This window comes from Prorops nasuta, unplaced genomic scaffold (assembly GCF_024137725.1).
Source record: "Prorops nasuta isolate Cenicafe-Biocafe unplaced genomic scaffold, Cenicafe_Pnas_1.2 PNAS00032, whole genome shotgun sequence".
NCBI lineage: Eukaryota > Metazoa > Arthropoda > Insecta > Hymenoptera > Bethylidae > Prorops > Prorops nasuta.
In genome coordinates this window covers 2,371,437-2,387,914 of record NW_027116829.1, presented here as the reverse complement: position 1 = coordinate 2,387,914, position 16,478 = coordinate 2,371,437, and the positions used below count along the sequence as shown (strand labels likewise).

Sequence of the window (16,478 nt, the reverse complement as noted above, 5' to 3'; positions counted from 1 at the left end):
TCCTTCGTGCGGTAAAGAGGAACTATATTGAGATATTTATTTCAAAGTAGGAAGATTAAAAAATGTTAATAATAATTAAGAAAAACTACGAAATTCAATAGTTATGAAGATCTAAAAATTTATTGATAAGTTTTAAATAAATTTTCTTAAATTTATCAAATGATTACGATATTGTATATATTTATATAAACAAGTAAATATATTATAATCTTACTATTATTAAAATTTTTGATAACATTTCTTAAAAATGAATCATTTTGTACATGTCCATATATATGTCTATCACTTCCAACGTATAATGAGCTGTGTGTGACGAGTGCTGATAAATCGGAGCGCAGGTCTGCTGTATACTTGAGCTATGTATAAGCCGCGTATATCAGCGATATACAGTATGCATATACATTGTTTTCACACATCTCTATTTCGAAATCATTCAAACAAACCGACCACTAAGCATAAATAGATATATATCTTAATTCCTAAACAATTATCAGCTATATGTATATGCATGTATCTTTATTTGTACGATTGATGAACCAATAAGATAATAAATCAACAATGAATTTTTATACAGGCTATAAAAATATAATATCTGGATAATAAAATATAATACACAATACCATATATTGTCTTTTACGCTTTTCTTTAAAAACGTAGAGAGACGTAGGAATAATCAGAAGGAATAAGGGGCAGCAGTCGGAAGTTTAGTATTACGAGGTGAATTGGCAAAATCGCTTCAGGAAATGCAATGAAAAAAATTAGTCAATTAATTCCGCTAAAGTGACAAAAAATTCTGCAAGAAAATTATTTTTGTCAAGGTTTTTCTATGGAATTGTTAGCGCGATGAGTGATGGCGGTATTCGGAGAATGGAAAAACGTCGAGCCAGCGAACCAGTTGATTTCTGGAAACATTTTAATCAGTCGAGCGACCGCGGGACTCTCAACAAAAGCGCGCAAAATGATTTGGCCGAGTGTGCTCCTTCCAACGATTATTACGATAATTATATACACGATTACACCTGACGTTGCGAATGTGTCGTCGCTGCAACCATTAACAGAAACGAACATTCTAGGAAACAGTTTTAACGCTAATCCACGAAGATTCAAGAGAAACGTACAGTTTAAGCGATATTTAATCATTTGTGTCGAAGATTACAAATATTTGTTTGTACAAAACCGAGACGAACTTTACAAAAAGACAATATAGTTAATTTTATATATCGAATGTATAATTAAATTAAATATAAAGAGGCATTGTTTTTCTTGTATTGAAATCCCGCTCAAAACTAGTCAAAGATCAATTGCTATATGTTACATACTTTAAATAATTATAATTGCAATAATGAAGAATTTTGATTGATTTACGAACAATATTAGCAAGTTTTTCTATAATCTTTACGTAGAACGGTATTAGCAAGGTCTAATACGAATTTCTGCCATCTTTTATCCAAGATCTTAAAAGCTCTTTCTTTCTCATATGGTTCCAGTGTACTACAAATGAAAGAGTTGTAAGCCAACTGTTTCAATGACCTCAAATCAGAGTCCATGGACATTAGTCCCAGAAAGGCCTCGTAAAAGTCATAGCTGAGTGCCTTGGCGCCCCAAAAACCAGGATCGTCGTTGGAAATCACAACTGGGAATCCACGCGCGAATAATTCGCTCGCTGGATGATTTCTCATGTCTTTCACGTGGCCCAGTACTTGATTGGAAATTGGACTAATCTCAATGCAAATATTTTTCCCCTTCGCTATGTTCGATACCAGAGGATGCTTCGTTAAAGCGAACCTGCAGAAAAATAAGAAGATTAACAATTTTCCATGGATCTATTTGTACAAGTTGCTTAATATTTTTCTGATCAAATAAAATCAGCCGATTAACGAACCGGTGAATCGAGAACGAGAGTTCAATGTAATCTCGCGAGTGACGTGTTTTCTACAGACGAAAAGATCTTATCGTATTTAACGATATACTCAATAGAATGAAACGACACGTTGATGAATTTGGTGCAAGTAAATAGTGCTCGTAACGAGTGAGAAAATTAAAAAGTTAATATTTCGTCAATGCTTGTATCGAAGATGCAACTCTTATCCATGACCATTGTATCAACACTTAGAAAACAATTTTCAGCTAGTGAACATTTTCATTGCAATAATCAACAAAAATCATTGATACAATGCATCATAAATAATTTAATGATTAAGATGAAAATATTAAGTAGCTTAAAAAATTTAATTGGGCATAGTATTTAAATGGTACAGTATCAATAAGATGCGAGAAAATTAAAAAAATATATTTCTTTGGTGCTTCTATCGAGAATTTAATTCTTACCCATGGCCAATACGTCTAGTATTCAACAACACAGCATCAATAAGATTTTTATCCGTAGGCATTCCATACCAATTCGTTTCTCCAGCATGGAAAAGGTAATCGACGTTACTGTGAGATCTTTCAAGGATATCCGCGTAACTCGCCAGAGTGTTACCCTTATCCTCCTGGCCTACCAAATCAAAGCCAGCAATCATCTCGGGAAACTCGTGTTTGAGAGCAGTGGTGCTCTTTAGAATATTCTCCAATTTTTTATGCGAGGCCATACGACGTTTGGCCACTATAATTTTCACACCGATAAAGTCAGGATTATTTCTAATAAATCTATAAGAATAATTCGGTTATTCAGTTATTGCGCAAAATTATTTGGAGAAATATAGAAAAAGAGAATTTTGTATAAAAAATTTCAGGAATAAATTACTCGTCTGTGATTCGTTTGTAAATTCGCAAGATTCCTCGCTCATCTATGGTTCTGCCGTCGAGCTCGTACAAATCGGATAAGGCACTCCTCATCTCCAAATACAAAACGTTATCGTCGTAGTGCTCCTGGAGGGTTCTCCGGAAGTGATCCTCGAAAACTGGTCGATACTTGATTATAGGTCCTATAAAATCAAATTGCTGCAGGAACTTTTCCCAAGCGACATCCACGTTGGAATAAGTCACTGTTGGATTCTCAACTTCCATGCTCAATTTTTGGAGAATCTTTTTGTTTACATATTCCGCAGTCTTTGGATTCTCTCGCAGTTCTTGCAAGGATTTCCACTCGCAGTCGTCGGGAGCCTCCTTGAAGAATTGCAACTTGAAGGTACCACCACTGTCACACACGTGAAGGTTCTCGCGATACGTTAAATTGTTGAATATGTAATCGGTCGACACCAAAGCTGAATTATGACCATGAAGAACTGCACCCTTGGGAAGAGACTGTATGATCTTGAAAACCTGTGACTTTTCTATATCCTTTCTGGCCTCCAGAAAATTATTCGCTGGCAGAAACGAGGAAGGCTTGAAGAAACCTGTAAAGTATTATTGTGTTATTATAATTTTCTTGTAATTATTCAGAGTGTTGAATAAATAATAATTAATGTTTGAAATAGAGAGTTTGAAACAACGAACCACACTGTACTTCATCGTATTTGGCGGTCATCAAAATTCCATTGGCTGCCTCTTCCAGAGGATCCAGTTGGAGAGTGCCTCCAAGTGTCAAAAGTTCCTCGTTCTGCAGCAGTTGACTTCTCAGTCTCCAGTAATTGTAGGGGACCCCAACTGTCACTTTTCCATTAAGCACCATCAACAGAGAGAGGATAAATTTTAACATGATTGAAATCATTGAATCAATCGATTATCACGCTGCTTTCAAGATCCACTTGATCGATCCACTTTCAGTTATGCTTGATCAGTTTATTCAGATAGCTGTCTCAACCGTCACAACTAAACTGGTCATAACGAATGTTTATATTATTCCTACCCGCAGTCCCGAGCACCGACGACTGGCCTCACTGGCCTGACTACGTTCAACAGATTATCAAAGTCTCCGCTCGTACAGCGCGTGGGATTCGATTATAAACCATCTCTGCTCTACTATATTCACCGTAAACTTTCCCTAATAGCGTGGCGAGCCACTCTCTTTGGGATAATTGATTTCTTCAGTCCCTTATCACTCTTTATTGATCTTTTACGTTTGCTTTCTGACGTGTAACATCTGACAATAATCTCTTATCGTTCCTTCACTAAAATAATCGATCGATTAACAATAACTCCCCTTCCCCTAACATAAATTTATTGTGAATAACAGTTATAGGAGTGATAAGTGATAAATATTACAGGAAGTGCCTTTATTGTGCTGATAAATGTCTTCTCCTTCGTCAATTTTCAAATCAATTACATTGCGCTTATGTCTATATTAAAACTGCGCTGTAGCTAGATGTCAGGCTTTCGACAAATAAATTCCATTTTCTGTGCCACGCTTGAAACGCTTTTTCTTTTTCTTCAGACTTTAAACTGCTGAATTCCAGGGAGTTGATTGCCAATTGTTTCAGCGACCTCAGGTCAGAATTTTTGGACATCATAGCCATGAAAGCTTGGTAGAAATCGTAACTGAGGGCTTTGCTACCCCAGAGGCCGGGGTCGTCGTTCGAGATCACCACTGGGTGACCCGTGGCGAACAAGTAGCTACCTGGATGGTTCCTGAGATCCCGGACGAGGCCCAAAACCTGGTTGGAAATTGGACTTATCTCTATGGCGATTTTTCTTTCACGAGCTATCCTCAGGACTTCCGGATGTTTTACAAGAGCGTACCTATGGATTAAAACAGATTTATGACAATTCTATTGGTTTCTATTACAATTTTAACATAAACACATATATTTTTTTCTACTTGATACAAGATAATAGATACCAACAAGTGTTATTTTGCAATTACAAGCTAGTGGAGGGATATAGACTCGGATATAGAGATAAAAAGTCTTTGAATGGTTTACCCATGGCCAATTCGTTTGGCGTTTAACAAAACAGCATCGATAAGGTTCTCATCGGTGGACGAGCCGTACCAGTTGGTTTCACCAGCGTGGAAAAAGAAATTCACACTTGAATCGAGGTCCTTCAACTCTTTCGCAAAGCTGATCAACGTATTGCCTTTGTCCTCCTGGCCCACCAGATCAAAACCTGCCACGAAATTTGGTAATTTCTCTTTCAATTCCCTCATTACTCCCAGATAAGATTTCAAGGTCGCGTGGGATGCTTGTCTGAAGGGCGCATAAATGATTTTTGCACCAAAAAAGTCTGGGTGGTCCCTGGAGAATCTATGTAAGAGGAGAGAAAATTATTAAAAGAGAAATCGATGGTTTTGCTCGAGTGTTTTCCTCTCACCTCTCTGTAACTTGCTTGTAAATCCGTGCAACGTCTATCGGTCCATAAGTGGTACCATCCAGATCGTAGAGTGGTGGGAGTGTCGAGCGAAGCTCCAAATACAAGACATTGTCATTGTATAGTTCCTGGAGACCTCTGTAAAAGTGATCCTCGTAGACAGGCCTATAAGTCAACATTGGTGTAATAAACATGAATATATCTCTGAATTTCGTCCAGGCAGTATTCACATCAGGATATTCTTTTTCAGGGTCATCCACCACCATTGACATTTGCCACTGGATTCTCTGATTAATTTCTCTCGCTAGATTCGCGTCATTCCTTACTTCACTCAGCAGTTTCCACGCGCAGTCATCGGTGGGTCTTTTGAAGAATTTAACTCTCAGCTTTTCATTCTCGTCGCAAACGTACAGATTGTCTCTAAAGGTGATGTTGTAGTAGACGTAATCCGTGGAGACTATAGCAGTATCATGACTATGTAGTACAGCACCTAAAACAATTTCACAGTTGATATAAAAACCTTTCTAAACACTCGGCCAAGAAGTTACCTTTAGGCATTTTCTTGATGATCCTGAACACGTCTGACGATTCTATATCCTGCTTGGAGGTAAGGAAGCTCTTGGCTGGTGGAAATTCCGCAGGATTCAGGAAAGCTGTGAAAAGAAAAATTTCAGTAGAAAATCCTTCTCCACCCTATTAAACGTGAATTACACAAAGAAGAAAATTACGATAAATCATACATAAAATAATTACAAAAAAATAATGCTTACATAAACAATTAAACGAAGATCAATGATTTCATTAAAATAAAACAAAAAATTCACGAAAATCAAACTCGATTAATATTGATTGAATAATTTCAAATAAACTATCAAAGGTGTGATTAATTGAAATTCAATAATTTTCTTTATATTATTTACTCCAAAGAGAAACGTACCCCTGTTAAATTCTTTGAGTTTCAGCGTCATGAGGACATCGTTGGCCAGTCTTTCCCCCTCCTCCAGTCGAAGCTGCCCTCCTATCCAGGATTCGGCCTCGGTGTTCAATATTTTTGCCCTCTCCTTCCAGTAAATAGAGTCCACGTTGAGTTTTGCTGCATCGCAAGCCAATATAGCGTAGAGTGCCAGCAGCGGTACGATGATTTGTCTCATGGTCGACCGCTTTTCGTAAAAAGTCGTTCAACGACTCGACAGACTCTCGAGCGAAGTTGATGATCAGCGGCGAAGCACCTTTGTAGCTAAATCTAAAGTCCTCCGCGGATCAACGAAAAATACCTCTCGAACACACTCTGCACTCGATCGTATAGCTTCTTCTTAAACGATTATGTAAGTCCGCTAAGAGAGCTTCTCTTTATCAGACATATATATGTTATATCGTTGATCAACGGTGAGAAAGAGATTAGTGGCTTTTGGCGAGGCCTATTCAATCCTGCAGACAGTGCAGACTATCCGGCCTTCGGCCACTGACTGAATCCCCTCGCACAATACTTACGTACCGTGATGCTGCCTTCCTCGTATCTTAATCATTAACGATACACTAGGGGACATGGGTGTGTCTTCTCGAACTTTAAAATGAAAACCAATCGAGCTTCAAGATTTTTTATCTTTGCTTTAGAAAATCCGGCAAATTTCTCCTTCCTTTGGTACAAAGGTCCTTTCAAGGACATTCCATTGGTAGAGTTTAGAAGTTTTGGAAATTTTCCTTTTTTTCTTAAGCCTGTCCAGTGGATATTATGCAATTTCGTTATATTAATATGTATACATATATATGTTGTCGAGAAATAACTGTAGCATTTTTTAATGATTTTGAAAATTGATTTTTTTATATAGTTTAGTGATTATTTTATTGTTATTGTAGCAGGCATATAAAATCACTCTTTTGAAAAAAAAGCCAGTAATTATTAATGTATTAATCGCATCGCGCGCGCGCGCGTGTGTTACTTTAATAAAATTGTTTACTATCTACTCATACATGTATAGAAAATATTTAAAAAACTCGATTTTTAAGTGCGTTGGAAAATTGGGTACATATCCTTGTAAAAGTTACATTTTTCACTTTTGGAGTTTGTGTCTAATGTTTACAGCTACTAATTTATTGTGAAGTGCTAAAAATGTAATTTTTCAACTGACATTGTCGTAATTTGTTTTTGTAATAAAGATTTACAAATCTCTTTTAAGAAATTCTTAATATCCATTAATTTAAATATTAATATAAATATTCCTTTCGATGATACACGGTTTTGTAAAACTGATAAATATTTTAAATTTTAATTACAAATTCGTGTTTATTGAAAAGGTAAAAAAATATTAGTCTTGCCTCGTACATATTATTAGAAAATCCTTGAAATAACCTTTGAAATGAGATTAAGTAGATTTCTGTATTATAAGGTATTCTGAAACAGAGGTATTAAACTCTGAAATTTAGCTGTTTTTCACTTCGGTGAACCGATATTTACGAACGATAGTGTATATTTGCCCTTTATATATTTGTATACCATTTTACTTCAAATAGAGTCAATTCTTATTTAATAATGTATCTACGAAAAATAATGAGTCTTTTCGCACATTTATCTGTTTAGTATTCTTTTCTCTAAATTATAGATTGAAGAAAATTAATTGACACAGCTTTTTTTTTGTTGCAAATTATTTATTTTTTGAGATTACAATTATAACACACAACTAATTAAAATTATAAATATTATTTTATTTCGTGATCAGATTCATTTCAGTAATTTTTGTCATAATTGAATTTTCCGAGTAGTGTTGTTTATTGTCTTCCGTCTATCATTCTTCTGGCTTTCTTTAAACATTCGATTCTCTCTAGTCTATAAAAAAGACATCTTTCACAAGTTTTCTTCTCATAGTTCAAAAATGTATTTTGTGCACACTCTTATGCGATTTGGTAGGTCGTAAGTGCTGCTGTTTTATTTTGGTAAAGATTAAAAATGAGTAAATAAATATATTTATATATATGTATATAAATATTAAATCTTACAGTTAAGTATTGGACCATAATATAGTGGATTCTCTTTTTACACAAGTTTCAATGTGAAACCCGGTGACTTTTTTATCCAAAGTCATCAAGACTTTCGCACACTACACGACGCGTCGTTATACTGCATCTTAAATGACTAATCGTCAAGTCAGTCAAGATGATTAAAACTCGAAATCTAAATTATTTAGAACAAACAGAAAATGATGCCCAGGCAGGTATAAATGTTTGCCAAATTCACGTTGAGCGTATACTCTTTTAAATGCAAATTACAACAGATAAAAGATTATGAATGTCACGTGTTTGTAAATGCAATTACTGATCATTGGTTCATGATGTGACGATGCTGCAAGAAGAAATTAACTTTTTATTCACCCGTCACTAGTGTGAAAATTTGTGTATGAAAAACAAATTAATGTGCTGGCGAGATGGATATAATTATTATTAGGCACGAATATGTAAGAATCATTAGTGTAACAGCACACAAGTTCCCATGGTTGCCAAACATTTCGGGATATATTCTATTAACGAGCCTCTCAATTAAATTATGCTTGAGGAATATGACAAGGAGATAAAATTGACTACTGATACAAAAGTCTAGAACCAAGATCACGATTTTCCTTTATCCCCTTCAAGCATTCTTTACTTATATTTAAATGAGGTAGAACCTGCTGGCATTTGCTCTATGAATTTCATGCTTAACAGGATCAATCACCTTAAGCACAATAATGATACTTATAACTCGTTGTTTCTCAAAAACGCAATGAATTAACACATTTGGTATTAATCGCTATCGACTCGTTACAAACGAGTATGCACTCTCTCTTTCACTATGTATAAAATAAATACAAGAGTTCCTAAAATGAAATTGTCAAATCTATGAAAATAAAAGATTTAACGTTTTAATGATAAAGGGACTTCAACAAGTATTTCAACAACGTCGTCTTTTAGAAGACGATTGGTAACGTTATGAAATATTAATGTTACGAAACATCCCTGAGTACTAAAGCTCTAAAAAATAGCATCTTCATTTAAACAGTACAGATAACTTACTACCACGTCAATAGTACACAACAGCATGGAGACATGTATTATATATTTCTCATCAATATACATCGTTTAACGATTAAATTTTGAATATACATGAAGAAATTTATAAGCGTGATAAAATACGCTTTTTGATAACATCGATATTGTGTACGATATAAAAAAGAAATGCAAGGTGTATCGGTCCCCTCATTGGTCATTTGCTTGACTGACGTAGATTTGCAATGAAAGGAGTTTCGAAACGTGCACATTTCCTCGATATGCATCTATTGAGTCTAAGTAAGACATCATTACCATTCAGGCTGACTAACGGTATTTTTATGGAACTCGAGTAGAGTAGGAAAAATTGTATTGCACTAAGGCACAGCCTTCTCGTACAAACGTGAGATAACCAAAAAGATAAGTTAGATAATACTTGACATCATATATACAATAGTAATCTTAAGTGATGGATTCATCACACGTTTGTAACTAAATACTTAACCGTATAAACACACTGAATGGCTAGGCACATAGCACACGGCTCGGCTTGAGCAAGTCATTCATAGAAGAAAGCTACTATCGCTTTGTTTATCCGTCAATAATTCGTATATTATTTATGTCGAAAACGATTATCGACCTCACATACCTCAAGTTTACTTAAACCCAATGTCGAAGTCGAGTGACTGTGCACGTGAAAAACCTTTTACAATGTTCAACGTATAATTGTTATATCAATGAACGACCCGGTACAACTTACACATCTGACTTTAATTACATATTTTCTTTCATCAGCATAGTGTCGCATATTCTCCTTAAGTTATATCCTTTCGGTCGACAGCTGATGCTCGCAAGGTTGCACCAAAGGTCATAGCTAATCATTAGGTTTGAAAATCGTCCTTGCCTAAAGATGACGAAGCCCAAGAGAACGGAGTCAGTGAAACAGACGTCGAAATTGAAAATAAATTGTTCGAAACAAGATTCAAATTTGAATGTCTCTAAATCAATCGGCGACGCCAAAAGCTTCATTCTCTGACCAGATTAAACAAGGACAGAAGGTCGATGATTATGATCCTTCAATGACCGTACGTTCCATTTAATGATTGAAAGCTGAGAACGAAAACTCGGGAGTATTGCTCATTTTCAGAGCTTTTTTAAACCTTAGTGTTTACCAAAGTTAAGGATCCTACGAGAGCTACTAGTGTTCGATCCAACCAAGTAATAGGATTTGGATATAACAAACCTCCCTCGTAAAATCCTAAATGCCCGCCATGAGCAGCCTCAACGTACAGAGTTTTCGGATGGCTTGCTGTTACAAAAAGAAAATAAAGAATTAAGAATATTGATGAAGGTTTATAAATTTGATTAAATACAAACCTGCAAATTCCCTGATTGGATTTAGCAATGGTTCGGGAACAATCGGATCATCCACGGCATTGATGAAAACCATTGGCGTACTTAAATTTTCAAGATAGAAATAACAGCTACTCCATTTATACATTTCTGCTACATTTTTAAAGTTGTGTACCTAAAAAAACGTTTGATATTATTGAAAATAATGGTTTAGTTATCATTTATTTTCAGGGAGGAAGTAGACATACTCGTCTCGTGTAGGCTTCGTCTAATTCTGGCAAAGTGGCAGCTGATATAATATCCTTCTCGTTCAGTTCGCATTTTTGCTTAATCTCATCGGAAAGTAAAATATTCTTGTGCTTCAGTATAATGTTTTTAACAGATTCTGTCATCACATAAAGGTAAAATCTTCTAAAGTTTTGCCAATTTAATAGGAACTTTGTACCCCTGAAATGAAAAGGTAAGATGATATTAATGTAAGAATTGGACAATTGGACTATACTGATGAGATAATGCTTATGGATATCATATAAAATTAGAGTAGAACTAACTCAATAGCATTGTATCCTTGGCAAACTGAAATGCCACCAATGATATTTGGAAGTTTTTGTGTGCCCTTCTCTCCAAGGTATTTTGTCACCAGATTACCACCAAGACTGAATCCTATGCAAACTATTCTAGTGTTAGGATGTTTCTCTAATAAATTTTGTAGCATTATTTGATAATCCTCTGTGTGACCTGGAAAGTGTAATTGATAAACTGAAAATGTGTTACACTATACTTTCACCAAAACATAATATATGTATACCATAAGTAAAAATTCTTGGTCCTGTAACTTTGACACTAGAAAGTGCACCAACATGGTTAAGAACAGCGCAACGATATCCATGGCACTGAACAAAATGCACAAAGGTTCTTATGTAAACACTCTCCGAGCTATTTCCTATTCCAGGACAGATGGCTATGGTGATGTCATCTGTAAACGAAATGATTCATATGATGACCCTCTTGTCATGATTATAAAGAGATATTACAATAATCCTCTGTGGGAGTATAAAATACCCAGCTAGCACCAAGAATTCTTTTTCATTTGCATTTCTATTACAATAAAAATAAGTTCTTTTTGAAAACCTATTGTCCTGAAATATTTTTTTACTGTAGCATAAAATGAAGCTTTACAAAATATTTTAAAAGAATTCTTTGTACCAACTTCGCAAATAATTTAATTAAATTAATCATATTGAATAAAAAAACTGGAAAATACAAGACAAAAACTGCAGTATACTAGTAATACTGGTATACTATTCGTCGTACCCTCGTGATTGTTGGTTAGGGGCTGATAAAGGTCATAGGTCAGCGTTGTATCATCTTGAAGTGTGATGTAGACACGTTCACCGATTGGCCACGGGCAACGAACGCGCCCAATAATACTGTGTACTATGGTCTGTACGTGTCCACTGAAGCCCCATAATCGGGTTGGCTTGTATCTGCAAAAGAAAGATTAATAAATAAATTGCAATTACCATCGGTCACTTCCTAGACCGCTCCACTATTTTCTTTGCTTCTCTTTACGCTAATTCTCAAAACTATTATTTCCAGTTTAATGCCGTCGTCCCGATAGCAGCTATGCTTCCATTGAATTCAAGAAGAAAACAACATACTGTTTCACCTACTTTTACGCTAGCCAAATCAGTACACCACTTTTTTCCAATTTTTCTCATCACTCGAACGCATTTTTTGCTTGACCAACAATGAATAGTCTAGTTATAATAATCGGTCATCGCTGTTATTCCGCCAAGTCAGGGGAAATTATGTTCTGCTTTCTGTTGCGTTATCCAGTGTACGACAACACGGCAGAAGAACGACAAAAGAATGAATGCGAGAAACGTAAACATTAACCCTATCCCCCCCTAACCTATTCCAGAAATAAGATTTTTGAGATCTCGGCCAACTCTAATTGGATCATGCTTCTCCAATAGGCTTCACGCGAAAGATATTCGCGTGAAGTTAGCGGTACACGCAAATTTTATGGCTGCACGGAGAAATCGAGTTTTTCTTCACACTTTATTACATTATAAGCACGCGTAGTCATTCTGGCTTGGAAAAATTCGCCACCAAGTGGGCCGCGAAATTTCCATCTATCACAGTGGTGAAAATATTGCTTTTCCTATAAGCAACTAATAACTATAATTGTCCACCTCTCTTATTTGCATTTCACGCGGTTAATTATATTTTAACTACATGTTGTGTGCTCTGTTTCAGTTTTCACAGAGAAAGTTTGACCATTTCTGGGAAATTTAATGACTTAATCTTAAACATCTTTGTGACTCAGAATTATCGAGTGTTTTGTCTCGAATTCTGAGATCCGGTCAAAATTTGCAAGATTAGCAATCGGTGGGAGTTGATGTGCTTTCAAGGTTAGACGGGTACGATTGTATATACACACATATATATATATATACACATGCAATGAGAAAGAAACTCGTCTGGATCAAATGGAAAAAGTGTAGTACATATCGTAAATTGTGCAGTATAGCGTTCAATATTGCTATTACCTCTACAAAGATGCTACCTACACACATATATTATTGTTTCCTCGCATTCATGGTCATGGCCGCTGTGGATCGATATTTGTCACTGAAATTTTAATATTGTCCAACCGTTCGCCATCATAATACTTGTAATGAGTACAATAAGCATATTGGCTATCACGATAACTATTACAGGATCTCTAAATTATATTATTTACTATATATATCGGATGATATTTTTAATGTACTGGGAAATGGCTTATGAAATGGATAAATAGTGGTGGTAAGGCAAGTTTTTCTAGTTGGAAATATGCCTAGCATTAATCATACAGGGAATATCATTTCCTCTATATCAATCAACAAAGCTGGACAAGGATAGGAAAAGAACGAGTTTTCTTTCCGCTTTGGTCGCTTTATTGCACTTGATACCTGTTACGTTTACTCGTATATACAAAACTATATACTCATTATATCCCACTTATTGAGAACTCACTGGAAGAAGAGAAAGGAGAAAAGGGGCTTTGCTTCTTCGATTGTTTTACAAAGCAAAAATCTAGTAGCTCGCAGTAATTGGAAATTGTGGAGAATTGTGTTTTTAATAAGAATCGCTAACAGCGCAGTGCATTCCCCGAAAGATCCACAATTCCATTGGAGCCTTCACTCTAATGAGTCTAGTGTATAACATGTAAACAAAACTTTTGTATGAGCGCGCTCGTCTTTTTCCAATGATTTATTGTAAATATTACATCTTTCCCATAGCACGCTCCAACAACGAATAATGCAAGCTTGACAAACTGCCTTATTACGTATATCATCTCTTATTTAGAAAGTTTGGTAATACTTTGAAAGCTAGTGTACATGTGTAGCAAAATGATAGGAATCTGCACTCTTGGTGACCGAGGGCTGGCGGAACCGTTAAAAACAAATATCTAATGTTATAAATCAATAAACCATTTAAACAACATTATAGGCAGAAAGATATTTCCTGTACAATTTAGTGTACTGGACAGGATAAGTCAAAAGCGAAACAAAATTGTAAACATTTTTTAGTCTGATAAATAGTCATTATTCAAGGTCTGTATATGTATAGTTATTAATGGACTAGCTTGGTAAAATTTACCTTAGGAGCTTGAGAAATTGTGTAAACGGCAGAGTAAAAATTGCTTTATTATCGGCAGTTTTCATAAAGATTTTGTTGTATCCGTGTAGTACGTGGTATATGATAATTTTTAGTATTTTTTAACAGGAAATATTTCCTTCTATTTAATAACGTATAATAACAGTATTGCTAACTTTAATCATGTATAATATGACGAATAGCAATATCCTACTATCACTGTGAATAGGTAACCTATAATAGTAAGAAAAGATAAGGGACGCATATCGCGAAATTATTTTGCAGTACTGATAATAGGAAATTTCTAAAGAAGAGTAATATTCAAGTAAAACCTAATCAATAAAAGAAAATTATATGCAGTAGACGCATCGAGTTGTCTGTGTACTTAATTATTGATACATAATTAATTGTACGTGTTGGGAAAAGTTTAATTTGTTGGACGCTTCTGATCGTTGGATTACTCATCATTTAACATACCGAAGAGCATATGTAATTTTCTCCGAAATACGCAGTTCGCTAATGATAAACATTAGAGTGGTATTGTACGAAAAAAAATTGCTTATTACTTAGCAGAGCGTGGATAATATTTTTAAACACTAAAAAGAAAATGTAAAATGTACAAACTATAAATTATTCTGCTAAATATTGATAGTGAGCAATGATAAATGAATAATTATGCAATTGATTAACATTTCGTAATTTTTTCGTTTAATATTTCATTCCTTTCAATTAAAATTTTTCTAGATACTGATTTTTGGCAAGGGCGTAAAAGTTTCATAATTAATTGGTTTAGTAACAAATCAATATTTTTAATTTATCATCTGCCACTGTAGAGACTTGACAATAATGTATTGCTGTATGCTTTTCTTTATGCAAGAACAAAGGATGCTCTCTTGATTGATTTGCGATTCTCTTAATTGACTTTTGTACCAATAAAGGGTAACTTTAAGTATAAATAATTTGTCCCATTTGCTTATTTCCAAGCATCATTAACTGCCTTGGATTGTTTCAGTAGGTCATTGAATCTTTGCGAATTTTTCACACGTTGAAATCTCTTAACACACTATGTAATCACCAGAAATAAAACTTATATTATAATTATGGAAAACGCGTACAGTCTTGATGACAAATGGTAAGGTTGAAATATCACCAGGTCTTTGAATTCTGTGCAAATGAAGAATCAAGGGCAACATAACCTCACTTATTCGTAATTAAACCGTATTGGAAAATTAAACTAGTAATTGATTTTGCCTTTGAAATTGAATAATAAAAGGAATACTTACGGCTCAACGATAACCGGTGCGATTTTCAAAACGGTCGTCAAAAAATGTTGATCTTGACAAACGAGATTCGGCTTGTGCGGAGCGCTGTTTACATTGAGTATCCTGAAGAGGATGCACAGGATCACTGCGAAAAATGCCAAAAGAGCCGTAGACATTTTTCTAAGACTCTTCGATCGCGACTCTAAGCTGGCCTGACGCTTTTCTCAACTGGCCAAAACGTCCGTGGACGTTTGTGGTTAAAGAGGCTCTTGCTCTCTTCCTCCAGCTCCAGACTGCTCCAGCCCAGCCACCAGACCGTTCACATACAAGTTCGCGTGGATTTAATAATGGCTCCAACTTCTAGCCTGTAATGTACTGCACGCACACCCTGCTCTACACACAGTCAACACTGGACACGGATAGAACAAACACCTTGCGGTTTTTAGTTCTTTACGTCGTCGCGTGTGGTCGCTCACGACATTTTATCGTAGTATGTGTAATCTACACATGCTTTGAACTTGAGTGTAGTATAAAATATCGTAGTGATGTACTTACACTACCTATTACATTCACATGACACACACCTTCTGGCGCGAAATATAAGCAATCAAGTTTGTCCTTTTTTCACTTTCTTATCAATAATTTAGCTTTATCGATAAAATTCCAACTTTTTCGTTCTGTCTTTGGCCTTACACGAGAATCGATATTTTATTGGTTTAATAAGCACAAAAAGCTTATTGAAGCTTGCATATGACATTTAACTTTACAATCTCTTAGCTTTTAAAGTGGATTGAGATTGACTGAATTTAGTTTATTGAAGCTTCAGCTCACGTCCTTCATTGTTATTACTTTTAATGCTAATTTACTGATCTTTGAGTTACCAAACACAACGCACATCCTTATGACAGCGCGTTGAATTCATAATGCACCGCAGTCCTCACGATCCTTATGTCGACTACAATTTGTTGATTATTTTTCTTACCCTTCCTTACATTTTGTTTCTTGCTCTTG

At 35.3% G+C, this 16,478-nt stretch overlaps 3 protein-coding genes across 4 annotated transcripts; all 3 read right to left on the bottom strand.

Annotated features, from left to right (window-relative positions):
• Window positions 1-181: 181 nt before the first annotated feature.
• Window positions 182-3,652, bottom strand: LOC136783226 (adenosine deaminase 2-like). The gene is made up of 4 exons (XM_066743187.1): window positions 3,439-3,652; window positions 2,747-3,338; window positions 2,329-2,649; window positions 182-1,785 (listed from the first exon to the last, which is right to left on the bottom strand). The coding sequence occupies exons 1-4, from the start codon at window positions 3,650-3,652 to the stop codon at window positions 1,374-1,376; spliced, it is 1,539 nt and encodes a 512-aa protein (XP_066599284.1). The 3' UTR covers window positions 182-1,373.
• Window positions 3,653-3,873: 221 nt separating this feature from the next.
• LOC136783227 (adenosine deaminase 2-like) lies at window positions 3,874-6,634 on the bottom strand. Of its 2 annotated transcripts, XR_010824236.1 has the most exons (6): window positions 6,125-6,634; window positions 5,736-5,840; window positions 5,191-5,677; window positions 4,803-5,123; window positions 4,147-4,620; window positions 3,874-4,052 (listed from the first exon to the last, which is right to left on the bottom strand). XR_010824236.1 is itself a non-coding variant. In XM_066743188.1 (5 exons), the coding sequence occupies exons 1-5, from the start codon at window positions 6,336-6,338 to the stop codon at window positions 4,221-4,223; spliced, it is 1,527 nt and encodes a 508-aa protein (XP_066599285.1). In that variant the 5' UTR covers window positions 6,339-6,634; the 3' UTR covers window positions 4,093-4,220. The 2 variants fall into 2 exon arrangements, 1 of the variants encoding a protein (XP_066599285.1); XM_066743188.1 differs by lacking the exon at window positions 3,874-4,052 and having other exon boundaries at window positions 4,093-4,620.
• Window positions 6,635-9,257: 2,623 nt separating this feature from the next.
• On the bottom strand, window positions 9,258-15,824 carry Hydr2 (abhydrolase domain-containing protein 2). The gene is made up of 7 exons (XM_066743181.1): window positions 15,489-15,824; window positions 11,872-12,044; window positions 11,366-11,533; window positions 11,109-11,295; window positions 10,806-11,004; window positions 10,582-10,732; window positions 9,258-10,513 (listed from the first exon to the last, which is right to left on the bottom strand). Exons 1-7 carry the CDS (start codon window positions 15,641-15,643, stop codon window positions 10,359-10,361), a joined length of 1,188 nt encoding a protein of 395 aa, XP_066599278.1. The 5' UTR covers window positions 15,644-15,824; the 3' UTR covers window positions 9,258-10,358.
• Between the last annotated feature and the right edge of the window lie 654 nt (window positions 15,825-16,478).

Bases quoted from the DNA above. Each gene is read 5' to 3' on its own strand.
- LOC136783227 (XM_066743188.1), bottom strand. From the start codon at position 6,338: ATGAGACAAATCATCGTACCGCTGCTGGCACTCTACGCTATATTGGCT. The intron at 5,841-6,124 runs GTACGTTTCTCT...TTCTTTTCACAG, and splicing joins ACTCAAAGAATTTAACAGGG to CTTTCCTGAATCCTGCGGAA. The intron at 5,124-5,190 runs GTGAGAGGAAAA...CCTCTTACATAG, and splicing joins TACAAGCAAGTTACAGAGAG to ATTCTCCAGGGACCACCCAG.
- LOC136783226 (XM_066743187.1), bottom strand. From the start codon at position 3,652: ATGATTTCAATCATGTTAAAATTTATCCTCTCTCTGTTGATGGTGCTT. The intron at 2,650-2,746 runs GTAATTTATTCC...TTATTCTTATAG, and splicing joins TACAAACGAATCACAGACGA to ATTTATTAGAAATAATCCTG. The intron at 1,786-2,328 runs GTAAGAATTAAA...ATTTTTCTGCAG, and splicing joins ACTAGACGTATTGGCCATGG to GTTCGCTTTAACGAAGCATC.
- Hydr2 (XM_066743181.1), bottom strand. From the start codon at position 15,643: ATGTCTACGGCTCTTTTGGCATTTTTCGCAGTGATCCTGTGCATCCTC. The intron at 11,534-11,871 runs GTACGACGAATA...TTTCGTTTACAG, and splicing joins CCTAACCAACAATCACGAGG to ATGACATCACCATAGCCATC. The intron at 11,296-11,365 runs GTATACATATAT...TACACTTTCCAG, and splicing joins ACCAAGAATTTTTACTTATG to GTCACACAGAGGATTATCAA.